This window comes from Pleurodeles waltl, chromosome 6 (genome assembly GCF_031143425.1).
Source record: "Pleurodeles waltl isolate 20211129_DDA chromosome 6, aPleWal1.hap1.20221129, whole genome shotgun sequence".
NCBI lineage: Eukaryota > Metazoa > Chordata > Amphibia > Caudata > Salamandridae > Pleurodeles > Pleurodeles waltl.
Genome location: NC_090445.1, coordinates 1,545,483,826 through 1,545,495,833, shown reverse-complemented (window position 1 = coordinate 1,545,495,833; position 12,008 = coordinate 1,545,483,826). Strand labels below are relative to the sequence as shown.

The 12,008-nt window shown below is 43.2% G+C and overlaps 1 protein-coding gene across 14 annotated transcripts in view; it reads right to left on the bottom strand.

Annotated features, from left to right (window-relative positions):
- KIF1B (kinesin family member 1B) overlaps positions 1-12,008 on the bottom strand; it is a 1,289,105-nt gene that overhangs the window by 552,348 nt on the left and 724,749 nt on the right. For all 14 annotated transcript variants that reach the window (XM_069241187.1, XM_069241189.1, XM_069241193.1 and 11 more), the window contains one exon: positions 7,085-7,170. In XM_069241187.1, the coding sequence (XP_069097288.1) occupies positions 7,085-7,170 (86 nt within the window). The remainder of the gene's footprint in view (positions 1-7,084; positions 7,171-12,008) is intronic.

Here is a 12,008-nt window from a genome sequence, read left to right as displayed (position 1 = left end):
GGGTTTAGCGCCCATCAATGGTGGCAGCAACTTAAATAGGGTCAGAGAGAATACTGACCTCCTAAAAATCCCCAAAGGGATTGTAACAAAATATGAAGATGGTGATGATATCACTAAATGGTTCACAGCTTTTGAGAGGGCTTGTGCAACCAGAAAAGTAAATAGATCTCACTGGGGTGCTCTCCTTTGGAAAATGTTCACTGGAAAGTGTAGGGATACTCTCTGGTAAAGATGCAGAATCCTATGACCTCATGAAGGATACCCTGATTGAGGGCTTTAGATTCTCAACTGGGGAGTACAGGATTAGGTTCAGGGGGGCTCAAAAATCCTCAAGCCAGACCTGGGTTGATTTTGTTGACTTCTCAGTCAAAATACTAGATGGTTAGATAACTGGCAGTGGTGAAAATGATTACGATAGGCTGTATAACTTATTTATGAAAGAACATCTGTTAAGTAATTGTTTCAATGACAAACTGCATCAACATCTGGTAGATATAGGTCCAGTTTCTCCCCAAGAATTGGGAAAGAAGGCAGACCATTGGGTCAAGACTAGGGTGACCAAGACTTCCACAGGGGTGACCAAAGGAAAGGGGTCCCAAATACTCCCCAGGGGAAGAGTGGTGAGACATCCAAGGGGAAAAGTAAAGTGTCTTTTACAGTGCCCCAAAATCTGCCCAGGAGGGTGGGCCCAGAGCCTCTTCACAGTCCTCAAATGGGTATAAGGGTAAAAACTTTGATCCCAAGAAGGCCTGGTGTCGAATCTGTACTCAGCATGGACACCAAACAGGAGACAAGGTCTGTCCCCAAAAAATTGCCGCAACAAATACTACTCCAGTTAGCACTGTAATACTCAGTTTCCAGGTGGGATCAACAGTGTGCCCAGAGGAAATCAGGGTTCAAACTGAAGCTACATTAGTCTCAGAGGGTGGGGTGGCCCTAGCCACACTTGCTGCCTGGCCGCCTAACATGCGAAAATACAGGCAGCAGCTCTTAATCAATGGGACTAGAGTAGAAGCCCTGAAGGATAAAGGTGCCAGTGTCACAATGGTGACAGACATACTGGTTTCCCTAGGACAGTACCTGGCTGGACAGACATATCCAGTCACTAATGCTGACAATCAAACTAAAGTCCATCTCATGGCAATGGTAACTTTGGAATGGGGAGGGGTCACTGGCCTGAAACAGGTGGTAGTCTCCTCGGCAATTCCAGTAGAATTTCTGCTAGGGGATGATCTGGAGTCTTCAGCATGGGCTGAGGTAACGCTTAAGAACATGCAGCCATGCTTGGTATCCCTGAACTGGTGTGTGTCAAGACAAGGGCACAGTGCAGGGTGAAAAAGAAGTGTTGGGTTCTCGAATAATGGCCCAATCGTCCAAGAGAGAAGGAAAGAGGACTGGGGAACCAGCTTCAACACAGCACAAGAAACAGAACCTCTCTTCCCAGGAAGATGTTCTATCCCCTGAGGGAACTGAGTCCATGGAGCTGGAGCCTTACCAAGTTGAGCTCTTGGGCCCAGGGGGACCCTCAAGGAAACAGCTGTGTAAGGGGCAAGAAACTTGTCCCTCTCTTGAGGGCCTAAGACAGCAAGCAGCTAAGCAAGAAAAGGGTAATGTCAGTGGAACCGAAAAGGTATATTGGGAAGATGAACTCCTTTACACTGAGGCAAGAGATCCCAAACCTGGTGCCACTAGGAGAGTGGTAGTGCCTCAGGAGTTTAGGGAGTTCATTCTGACCTTAGACCAGGACATTCCCCTTGCTGGGCATTTGGGTCAAACCAAGACATGAGCGAGATTAGTCAACCATTTTAACTGGCCCAATATATCACAGAAGGTAAAGGAGTTTTGCACCTCCTGTGTCACCTGTCAAGCCAGTGGTAAGACAGGTGCCATCCAAAGGCCCCCCCTCATTCCACTTTCAGTGTTGGGGGTCCCCTTTGAAAGAGTGGAGTGGACATAGTGGGTCCACTGGAACCTCCCACAGCATCAGGGAACCAGTATATCCTAGTAGTAGCGGATTATGCTACTAGGTACCCTGAAGCAATTCCCCTTAGGTCCACTACTGCCCCTGGAGTAGCCAAAGCACTCATTGGTATTTTTTACAAGAGTGGGATTTCCTAAGGAGGTGGTTTCTGACAGAGGTACCAACTTCACACCAGCTTACCTAAAACACATGTGGAATGAGTGTGGGGTGACTTACAAATTCACCACACCATACCATCCACAAACCAATGGTCTTGTGGAGAGATTTAACAAGACATTGAAGGGCATGATCATGGGGCTCCCAGAAAAACTAAAAAGGAGATGGGATATCCTCTTGCCTTGTCTGCTTTTCGCTTACAGAGAGGTGCCACAGAAGAAAGTAGGGTTTCCCCCTTTGAACTCCTGTTTGGCCATCCTGTTCGGGGACCACTGGCACTTATAAAAGAAGGCTGGGAGAGACCTCTCCATGAGCCTAAACAGGATGTGGTGGACTATGTATTAGGCCTACGTTCAAGGATGGCACAGTACATGGAAAAGGCAAGCAAAAACCTTGAGGCCAGCCAACAACTCCAGAAGTTGTGGTATGACCAAAAGGCTGCTATGGTTGAGTTTCAGCCAGGGCAGAAAGTCAGGGTTCGGGAGCCTGTGGCTCCCAGGGAACTTCAGGACAGATGGAGTGGCTGTACCCAGTTCTTAAGGAAAAAAGTCAGGTCACCTACCTGGTGGACCTAGGCACTAGCAGGACTCCCAAAAGGGTGATCCATGTGAACCGCCTCAAACTCTTTCATGATAGGGCAGATGTAAACATGTTAATGGTTACAGATGAGGACCAGGAAGCTGAGAGTGAACCTCTCCCTAATCTCCTCTACACTGACCCTAAAGATGGTTCAGCAGATGGAGTGATCTATTCAGACACCCTCTATGGCCAACCACAGGCTGACTGCAAGCAAGTCCTGCAGCAGTTTGCTGAGCTCTTTTCTTTAACCCCTGGTCAGACACACCTGTGTACCCATGGTGTGGACACAGGAGACAGTATGCCTGTCAATAATAAAATATTCAGACAGTCTGACCAAGTTAAGGGAAGCATCAAAGTGGATGTCTACCAGATGCTGGAGTTGGGAGTGATTGAGCACTCTCACAGTCCCTGGGCTAGCCCGGTGATCTCGGTCCCCAAACCTCACACAAAACATGGCAAGAGAGAGAAGAGGTTTTGTGTGGACTACGGAGGGCTGAACTCTGTCACCAAGACAAATGCTCACCCCATCCCATGGGCAGATGAGCTCATAGATAAATTAGGTCCTGTCAAATACTTAAGTACTTTTTTTCTTAACAGCAAGGTACTGGCAAATAAAAATGGCACCTGGAGCAAAAGAGAAAACAGCATTCTCTACACCTAAAGGGCATTACCAGCTTACTGTGATGCCCTTTGCCTTAAAGAATGCCCCTACCACCTTCCAAACGTTGCTGAATCAAGTCCTTGCTAGCTTGGAGTCCTTTAGTGCAGCTTATCTTGATGATATTGCTGTCTTTAGCTCCAACTGGCAGGATTACCTGGTCCACCTGAAGAAGGTTTTGCAGGCCCTGCAAGCAGCAGGCCTCTCTATCAAGGCATCTAAATGTCCGATAGGGCAGGGTACTGTGGTTTACTTGGGACACCTTGTAGGTGAAGGCCAAGTTCAGCCACTCGAACCCAAGATCCAGACTATTCTGGACTGGCTTGCTCCAAAAACCCAGACTCAAGTCAGGGCATTCCTTGACTTGACTGGTTACTATAGGAGATTTGTGAATGAATATGGATCAATAGTGACACCCGTCACAGAACTGACCTCTAAGAAAATGCCCAAGAAAGTGAACTGGACCGTGGACTGTCAAAAGGCCTTTGATACCCTGAAGCAAGCTATGTGTACAGCACCAGTTTTGAAAGCTCCAGATTATTCTAAGCAGTTCGTTGCGCAGACAGATGCCTCTGAGCATGGGATAGGAGCAGTCCTGTCCCAAACAAATGATGATGGCCTTGACCGGCCGGTTGCTTTTATTAGCAGGAGGGTACTCCCCAGGGAGCAGCATTGGAGTGCCATTGAGAGGAAGGCCTTTGCTGTGGTTTGGTCCCTGAAGAAGTTGAGACTATACCTTTTTGGTACTCACTTCTTAGTTCAAACTGACCACAGACCTCTCACATTTTAACCTATACTGTGTATGTTACTGCTCTAATTCAAAGTTCCTTACTTACCTGTGTGGAGTACCTTGCATTTATGTATTTACTTCAAATCTTGAATCCTGTGGTTATAAAATAAATTAAGAAAATATATTTTTCTGTATAAAAACTATTGGCCTGGAGTTAAGTCTTTGAGTGTGTGTTCCTCATTTATTGCCTGTGTGTGTTCAATAAAAACTTAAGACTACCCTCTGATAAGAATGATCTAATTTTGCCACTATCAACCTCTAAGGGGAACCCTTGGACTCTGTGCACTCTATCTCTCACTTTGAGATAGTATATACACAGCCAACTTCCTACAACCCCCCTGACCTCGAGTGCCCGGGACGAAGATATCCGACGCCTGGCGAAGCACTGCACCCGCAGCCCCTAGGCCTGTGAGAAACAGACTATTGGTGCGGCACTGACCAGCAGGCAGCCCTCACCCTTGCCAGTCGGTGGCTGGCCCGAGAAGACCCCCTTTGCCCTGCCTGCAATGTCTGAGTGACCCCCAGGTCCCTCCACTGAAATCTATTGCAAACCTGACACCCTGTTTGCCCTCTGCACCCAGCCGCCCCTGTGCAGCTGAGGGTGTGTTTTGAGTGGCTACTAGGGCACCCCCGCTAGTTCTCTTCTAAACCACCCCTGGTCTGCTCCCCGAGGATGCGGGTACTTAACTGCCAAAAGACCAGAACTGGAGCACCCCATGTCTCTATGGGTGGCCATATTGTTTTGGCTCCTGTTTGACCTCTGCACCTGACCTGTGTTGCTGGGTGTTTGGGGTTGACTTGAACCGCCAACAGTGGGCTACCTATGCCCAGAGACTGAACTTTTAAGGGCTTTACTTACCACATTATCCCAACTGTACTTACCTCCCCCAGGAACTATTGAATTGTGCACTGCGTCCACTTTTACAATAGTTGTTTGCCATTTTATGAAAAACTGTATACATTACTGTTTTGGATCAAAGTCCTAACTATACCTATGCAAAGTACCTTACATTTAATGTACTTACCTGCAATTTGAATCTAGTGGTTCTGAAGTAAATTAAGAAAATAATATTTTTCTATATAAAAACCTACGGGCCTGGAGTTAAGTCGTTGAGTGTGTGTTCTCATTTATTGCTTGAGTGTCTACAACAAATGCTTAACACTACCCTCTGATAAGCCTAACTGCTCGCCCACACTACCACAAATAGAGCATTAGTATTATCTATTATTGCCTCCGTCAAGAATCTTGGGGAACCCCTGGACTCTGTGCACGCTATCTCTCATTTTGAGATAGTATATACAGAGCCAGCTTCCTACACATTTCTCATCCTTCTGAGACTGAAAAACAATCTTGACTGCTTCTTACTTTAGAAGTGAGGATATGTCCTTCATCAAATTGTCTGTTTGAGTGAAACAGAGGTGGATGGATTGGTAGTTCAGGGGGACTAGTGTGGGTTTCCTCAAAAAAGGTAGAAATTAACCTGGTGTCTGAATCTGTAGGGTCATCTTTTAAAAGGCTGTGTTTAATTATGTGTGAAAGACAAATGCCACATGAACTTCAAATGGAGAGTCCTGTGTCTGAATAAACAAGGAGACAGTGTGGATTTGCCTCTGTAGGTGTTGAAGAAGTTTCTTAGGGGCTACGCCATCTGGGATCAAATCAGGAAAAGGCTGTCAAGTAGGATTTAAGTAACTTAGCCAGTGCTATTTAAGCCACCTGCCAAAAGAGTTCTGGATAACCTCTTGTTGGTGTTTAGTAGCAGAGATCAGAACAATCCCGATCATGGATTGTGGATGCTGACAAAAAAGGGGTATCAGTGTGTCCCAGTCTATATTTATAGGATGCAGATTTGGCAAAAAGGTGTCAACTGAGGCTTTCCAAGGTACACTTAATATGAACATATAAATCATTACTGTATGACGAAATGATATCTGCTTTTGCTTACCAGTCACAATCTCTATGAAAAGAACTGTGTTTGGATGCACCATCTATAACTAAATGTTCAGTGTTTCTACAGATTTCTTAAAACTACTTTGAAGGAAACCCTGATCTACTGAAACTTCATCTTTGGCATCCACTGGGTGGGAAGATCAATGTTATAGCTGAAGCCAAGACCAACTTCAATATGACATCATAGCAGGCTGTACAAGAAAAGTTACTGTAGAGACTGAAAGTAGAAACTGAATGCAGCGACTTCAAAGCAACAGAAGCAAAGACAGCAGATTCCAAATCCACCTATAAGGCTCCCAGGTAGAAAGCTTACATATTCAGAGTAATGGATGTAATTTCTATTGCCCACTCATGCAGTGTCTTGATACCTGTTCACAACTTTGAACTAGCCTTCCAATCCTTGTTGTCAACTCCATGCAATACCCAACCCCTGTTGTTCCCTTTGTGTTGTCGTCTCAATCCCCAGCTTGGTTCATATTCTCCACTCTGTGCGATGCCCCATAATGCTCTGCTGTATGTAATGCCACATATCAAGACAACCTTAAATAGTACACTTTAATCCTCTTCTTCCACTTTCTGTATCTAACTTCTATACCACTTGCCAAACCTCAGATCTTAATTATCTCACACCATTTTTGGAAGGTCAGGTGCGGTAGTCACTCATTTTTAGTGTTGGGGATTTAATGAGTGCAATTTGCTTACAAACTCTTTGAAGGCCATCTGCCAAGAAGCCTTGTTCAGGAAGGCACCACAAACCCCTATTTTTGCTTAGCTTAGGCCGATGTAGTTGACAGACAGAGTCGTCCTCAGCACCTGGACACTATGTTGAGAAGCACACATTTTATTAATCTGTTGTTCATTCATTCACTCTCTTTCCCATTGTAAGCCTTCTTCAAATCACATCATATATACACCCCACAAAGTGCAGCTTTCAATAGTGAACTTTCAGTTGCATTTCAGGTTTCTTACCTTGCTGAAGTAATCGTTGTCAAAGGAAATCTTTGCAGTCCCTGACTGTCTGACACCAGAGCCATAGTCTGGGGCTTCTTCATCCCCTGAAAGAAAACACAGTGAAAATGCTCTATTATCACAGATGACTGCATTTTACTTAAGCAACAGAAAGAAGTGCAACTGGTGCTAACAGCAGACGTCCATCAGTAACCAAAAAAAAGACAACATTATAGTCTCCTGTCATTGCTTAGAGGCAATAAGGATATACATTTGACTGAAGACTGTCTGTCAAAACCACACATATGGACAGTAGGGACTCAATACCACTGTCAATCCTTCCTCCCCCGAAGCTGCAAGGTCCCTCATAGATACTGCAGGAGCATGGGGTAGAGAGAGCAAGGGGTGTCACAGAGACAAAAATATTACTGACCTGAAACATGATTTCACCAGATAGGGATAACCTTTGAATCATTACTCCCACTTTGGATGTGAAAACATCAATAATGCTTATTTTTTTACAACAAAAAAACACGTTTTTCTTCCTGCCACTTAAAAGATTTTGTTTCAAATCTGAGTCAACTTGGGGGTTGGGGCTTGAAGGGGATGGGGTCCAAAATGGCCATCCCTCATTAGAGCAGCCCCAGTGTGGCAAGCTGGAGGGGAAAGCCTGTCTGTGGAGGATCACCTTTCATCTGCTGGTAATCTTAGGGTAGTCCAGGGAGCACATACAACAGTGGTTATAAAAACCAGGTACCAGGGAGAATCCCCTAAGGCAAGACACAGAAGTGGCACCAAGGTACAAGAGAGTAATGCCAACTCAGAAAAAACACAGGTGCATACCCAAAGTAAGGTCAAGAGGCACCTAAAACAAGAAGATTCACTCTTATTTTTGATCTACATTGAGGACAGTGAAGATATATGCTTCAAAATAGATGACCTCCCAAAAAAACATAAGCAAAAAGGAGCAAAGGGAAGACGTTTATTTGTCCCGTTATCTACACTGTCCACTCAAAAAGAAGATGGACTAGATGACAAGTTATTTTTATTCTTTCAGTGATTGTCGATACCTATGCAAATGCCATTTAATTAATACTGGACTGCTACCTAAGACCACACAATCATGGTAAGATGATCTGACAACATTCCTGTTTGTTGGTCTGGACTAAGCTTTTAGTGCTAAGTAGTAAACCTGCCCTTGCTCCAGGTTGCAATTATGCGCATACTGGGTAATATTATTTTCCGGGGGAAAGTTTAGAGAGTGCACAACGGCTACAAAGCAGGTGGTATGCCACTGAATAGAGCATCTATTATAAGCCTATCTTTTTTATTGTATTAGTACTCATTGTTTGTCCAGCTTCTATCACTAGTGAAATCTTACAAGATGATGATCTAGAAGAGCCATCCCTGCACACCAAGTCTGCAAAGATCAACCCTAAAACAAATTACACATTACAGAAAGTCCCTAGTTCCTATAGAGCCCTTGGGATAACAGCGAGGATGAGATGTTGCCCACTAGATCCTACTATATGCAGGACAAGCAATACAAGTGTTTTTGTAAAGCCAAAAACAGGATGTAAACCTAAATTGATCACTGACTTCTTTCTAGTGGAGTCCACCGAGCCTGAAATTAAAACAACACATGGCAACCCAACTCTAGTTCACCTACCCTAAATATAGCTAATATAGCCAAGTTTTAAGCAGTGAAAAGTGTATAGATTTAACACCAGGAGGGTTATGTATAGGAATCAATATAGGGATCAATTATAACAAGGTGCCAAAATAGGCAACATGAAACTAGATTTGATAGAACTTGGTCCTTCTATCAGTCCTGTTCCTTTAGCAAACGTGTCCTTAATAAATGACTATACCCTCTGGGGTGTCCCACTTTTAACCTCAAATATTTTGATAAGCTAGCCTCAGTACAATAAACTCATCAATGAGTTTAGTAGTGCACCTGAAAATGGCTAAGCTGACAGTTGCCTATGCAACACTGTGTTGACTGTGACCTCCCTGGATGAAAAGCGTGATTTCCTGATAGCGGATTTGTAAACACACAACTCCTTTTAGATGTTGGACCTAGACACCATAATCTAAAAGTCATTACAGGTAGTTGAAAGAATACTAGCTCTATATTGCCATTACTAGAGAGAGAGAATGTTTACAAGTAGCAACAATATTTCTGGCCTGACTACTTTAATCCTACAAGTTTTAACCAAGCAGGAACCCAAGTTTAGTGACTCAAAGCAAGCTGATTTGACTAATCAAAAATGTAGTCACAGAGGATATACCACCAATTAATGGTGTTGCGAAAATGGGGGTAGTAGTAGAAGACCAATTGACGAGATAATTGATGATGGAGACTGTTTGTGGACTAGTAACTCCCCGCAAAGAGCTTACTACAGGCACTGAGCCAAGAAACAAAGATAAGGCTATTCCTCCTGGAAATCCTGATCTTATCAGTGCTACCTTTGTGCCTAATGCAATTAGTTTTTGTAAAAATGACAGCCAATAAGGATGAAGAAAAAACATCAGCAGAAAGAGGAGTAAGGGAGGACTCTACGGGTTAACATTCCAATGTACTGTTTGAAGAAATGCTTTACAGAAACTCAACTGGACAGCCACATTTCCAATGGTTTTAGTGGTATGAGGGTTGAGGATAGGAAACTGACAGTAACTAGAAGATTAACTATTAGAGTGGTTGAACTATGGTCTTTGGTCCCTAATAGTGTGTTTTAAGTTGAACAAGAGGCCGAAAATGAGTGGACTTAGCATCCTGAAGCTCTTAACAATGTTAACAGTACTTTGGATCAGACAAATCTGATGCCATGATTTTAGCAATACAGGACCCCATTTCCTAGGTTAACCAACTATACAGGTCATAGGATACCTAGCAAAGGCTCCAACCTTCAAAGAAAATTAGTACCTGGAATACTGCTAGTTTATCACTAAAAGGGATGTCCCGAGTGGTAAACGTTGGTCAAATCACAGGACATATGTTTGTTTAAGGACCATGGGTTGATGAGGAAAGTGATATGGATTAAGCTCCTGATAACTATTTAGAATTTTAAATAAGCCCTGCAAAGAGAGGCCCATGGAAGGTATGTCAATAAGTGATTCTATAAAATTATATTGCTAAGTAATACCGTTCCCTTTCCTAAAAGTACCCACACACATTCTACACATTAGACTCATAAGTACAAACATGTCTAAATTGTGAATGTTTGTATTCCAACTGGTTGAAAAACAGCTGGTGAAAGAAATAAAATCCATTGTAAATCCATCAAACCAATATACATTTATTGTCTCTGGTGATTTCAATACTGAGTTTGGGAAGAGGTTATTTTTGACAAGGAAGCAGGCTGGGGCAGTGCAGCTTATATCTCGGCAATGGGAATCGGATTGAATAAATTGACAAGAGGAAAGAACTTTGCCAACATGTAACAGAATTGTGATGTCTGTTTTTTAGAGTGGATATACCATGTTTATTAGCCCAGCTGTCTCAACCTTTAAATGTGGTAGACAAACAGGCCTAATGGATAGGTTACTTACCTGTAAATCCTAGTTCTCTTCCAGGGGTATCCTCGTCAAAGTCATAAACATTGAACATTCCCGCCCTCGTGCGGGGATCCCGGAGCATATATAAAAAACACACATGTATAAGTGTGAAATATACTTGAAAAATATAGCATTTTTTGTAGACAATTTTCATACCAGATTCATGTATACATGTGTACAACAGCAATGCAGACTATATTGATAAACATCCTAAAAAGCTTTATTTCTATGGAGTTATTTTTTTTATTTAATTTTTTTTAAAACACTCCCTTTTATAATTACAAGAAGAAAACTTTCCAAAGCCCCATAGCTGGGCCCAGGAAAAGAAGCAGTAGCAACACATGTGGAAAAAGAGAAAAAACTACATTAAAAACAATGGAGCATTATTAGCCAATAGGCTGCATGCAGGTTAACACAGCAGAACCACAAAATTTGGCATCGTGCCTTTAAGACCCTGAGCACCACCAGTATCCCACCATGCCTCAGGGGTGAAGGAGAGGTGACAGATGGTTCACAGTTAGGTCAGTACTTTTTTACAGTGACAACGTATCCAACAGATTAGAGAGATGGTCTGTCCTGCACTTCTAGGAGACTTGCGTCCGGGGAGGAGGGTGGGTTGTTTATGACTTTGATGAGGATACTCCTGGAAGAGAACTAGGATTTACAGGTAAGTAACTTATCCGTCTCTTCCAGGGGATCCTCATCAATAGTCATAAACATTGAATAGATTAGCAAGCCCATCCCTTATCTCTGCGGACTGTCTAATAGAAGTGCAGGAAAAAGATATACACTATGCAAACAAATTTCTCAGAGACGCTTGCCCAACTTGAGCGTCTGCTCTGGCATCTGAGTCCAAACAGTAATGCCTAGTAAATGTATGCACCGATTTCCATGTGGCAGCCTTACAGATTTCAGAGATTGGAACATTATTAAGGAGAGCACCAGTAGCCGCTTTTCCTCTTGTCGAATGAGCCTTAGGCCTAGCCAATAATCATTTGTTAGCCAATTGATATGCAGTAACAATACATGAAACTATCCAACTAGATATGGTTAGTTTTGAGGCTGCATCGCCTGTTCTCATATGACCGTAATTTACAAACAGGTGGTGAGATAATCTAATCAATTTGGTCTTATCCAGGTAAAATTTTAGCACTCTTTTCAAATCCAGGGAGTGCAAAGCTTTCTCCGCAGGAGTATCCAGATTGGGGAAAAAAGTTGGTAGTGAAATAGTCTGATTAATGTGAAAATCCGACACCACCTTCGGTAAGAATGATGGATGAGTTCTTAGAACAACTCTATTTTCATGGAAAACCGTGTACAGTTCCTTGGAGGACAAAGCTTGAATTTCACTGACCCTCCTCGCTGAAGTAATGGCTATGAGAAAAGC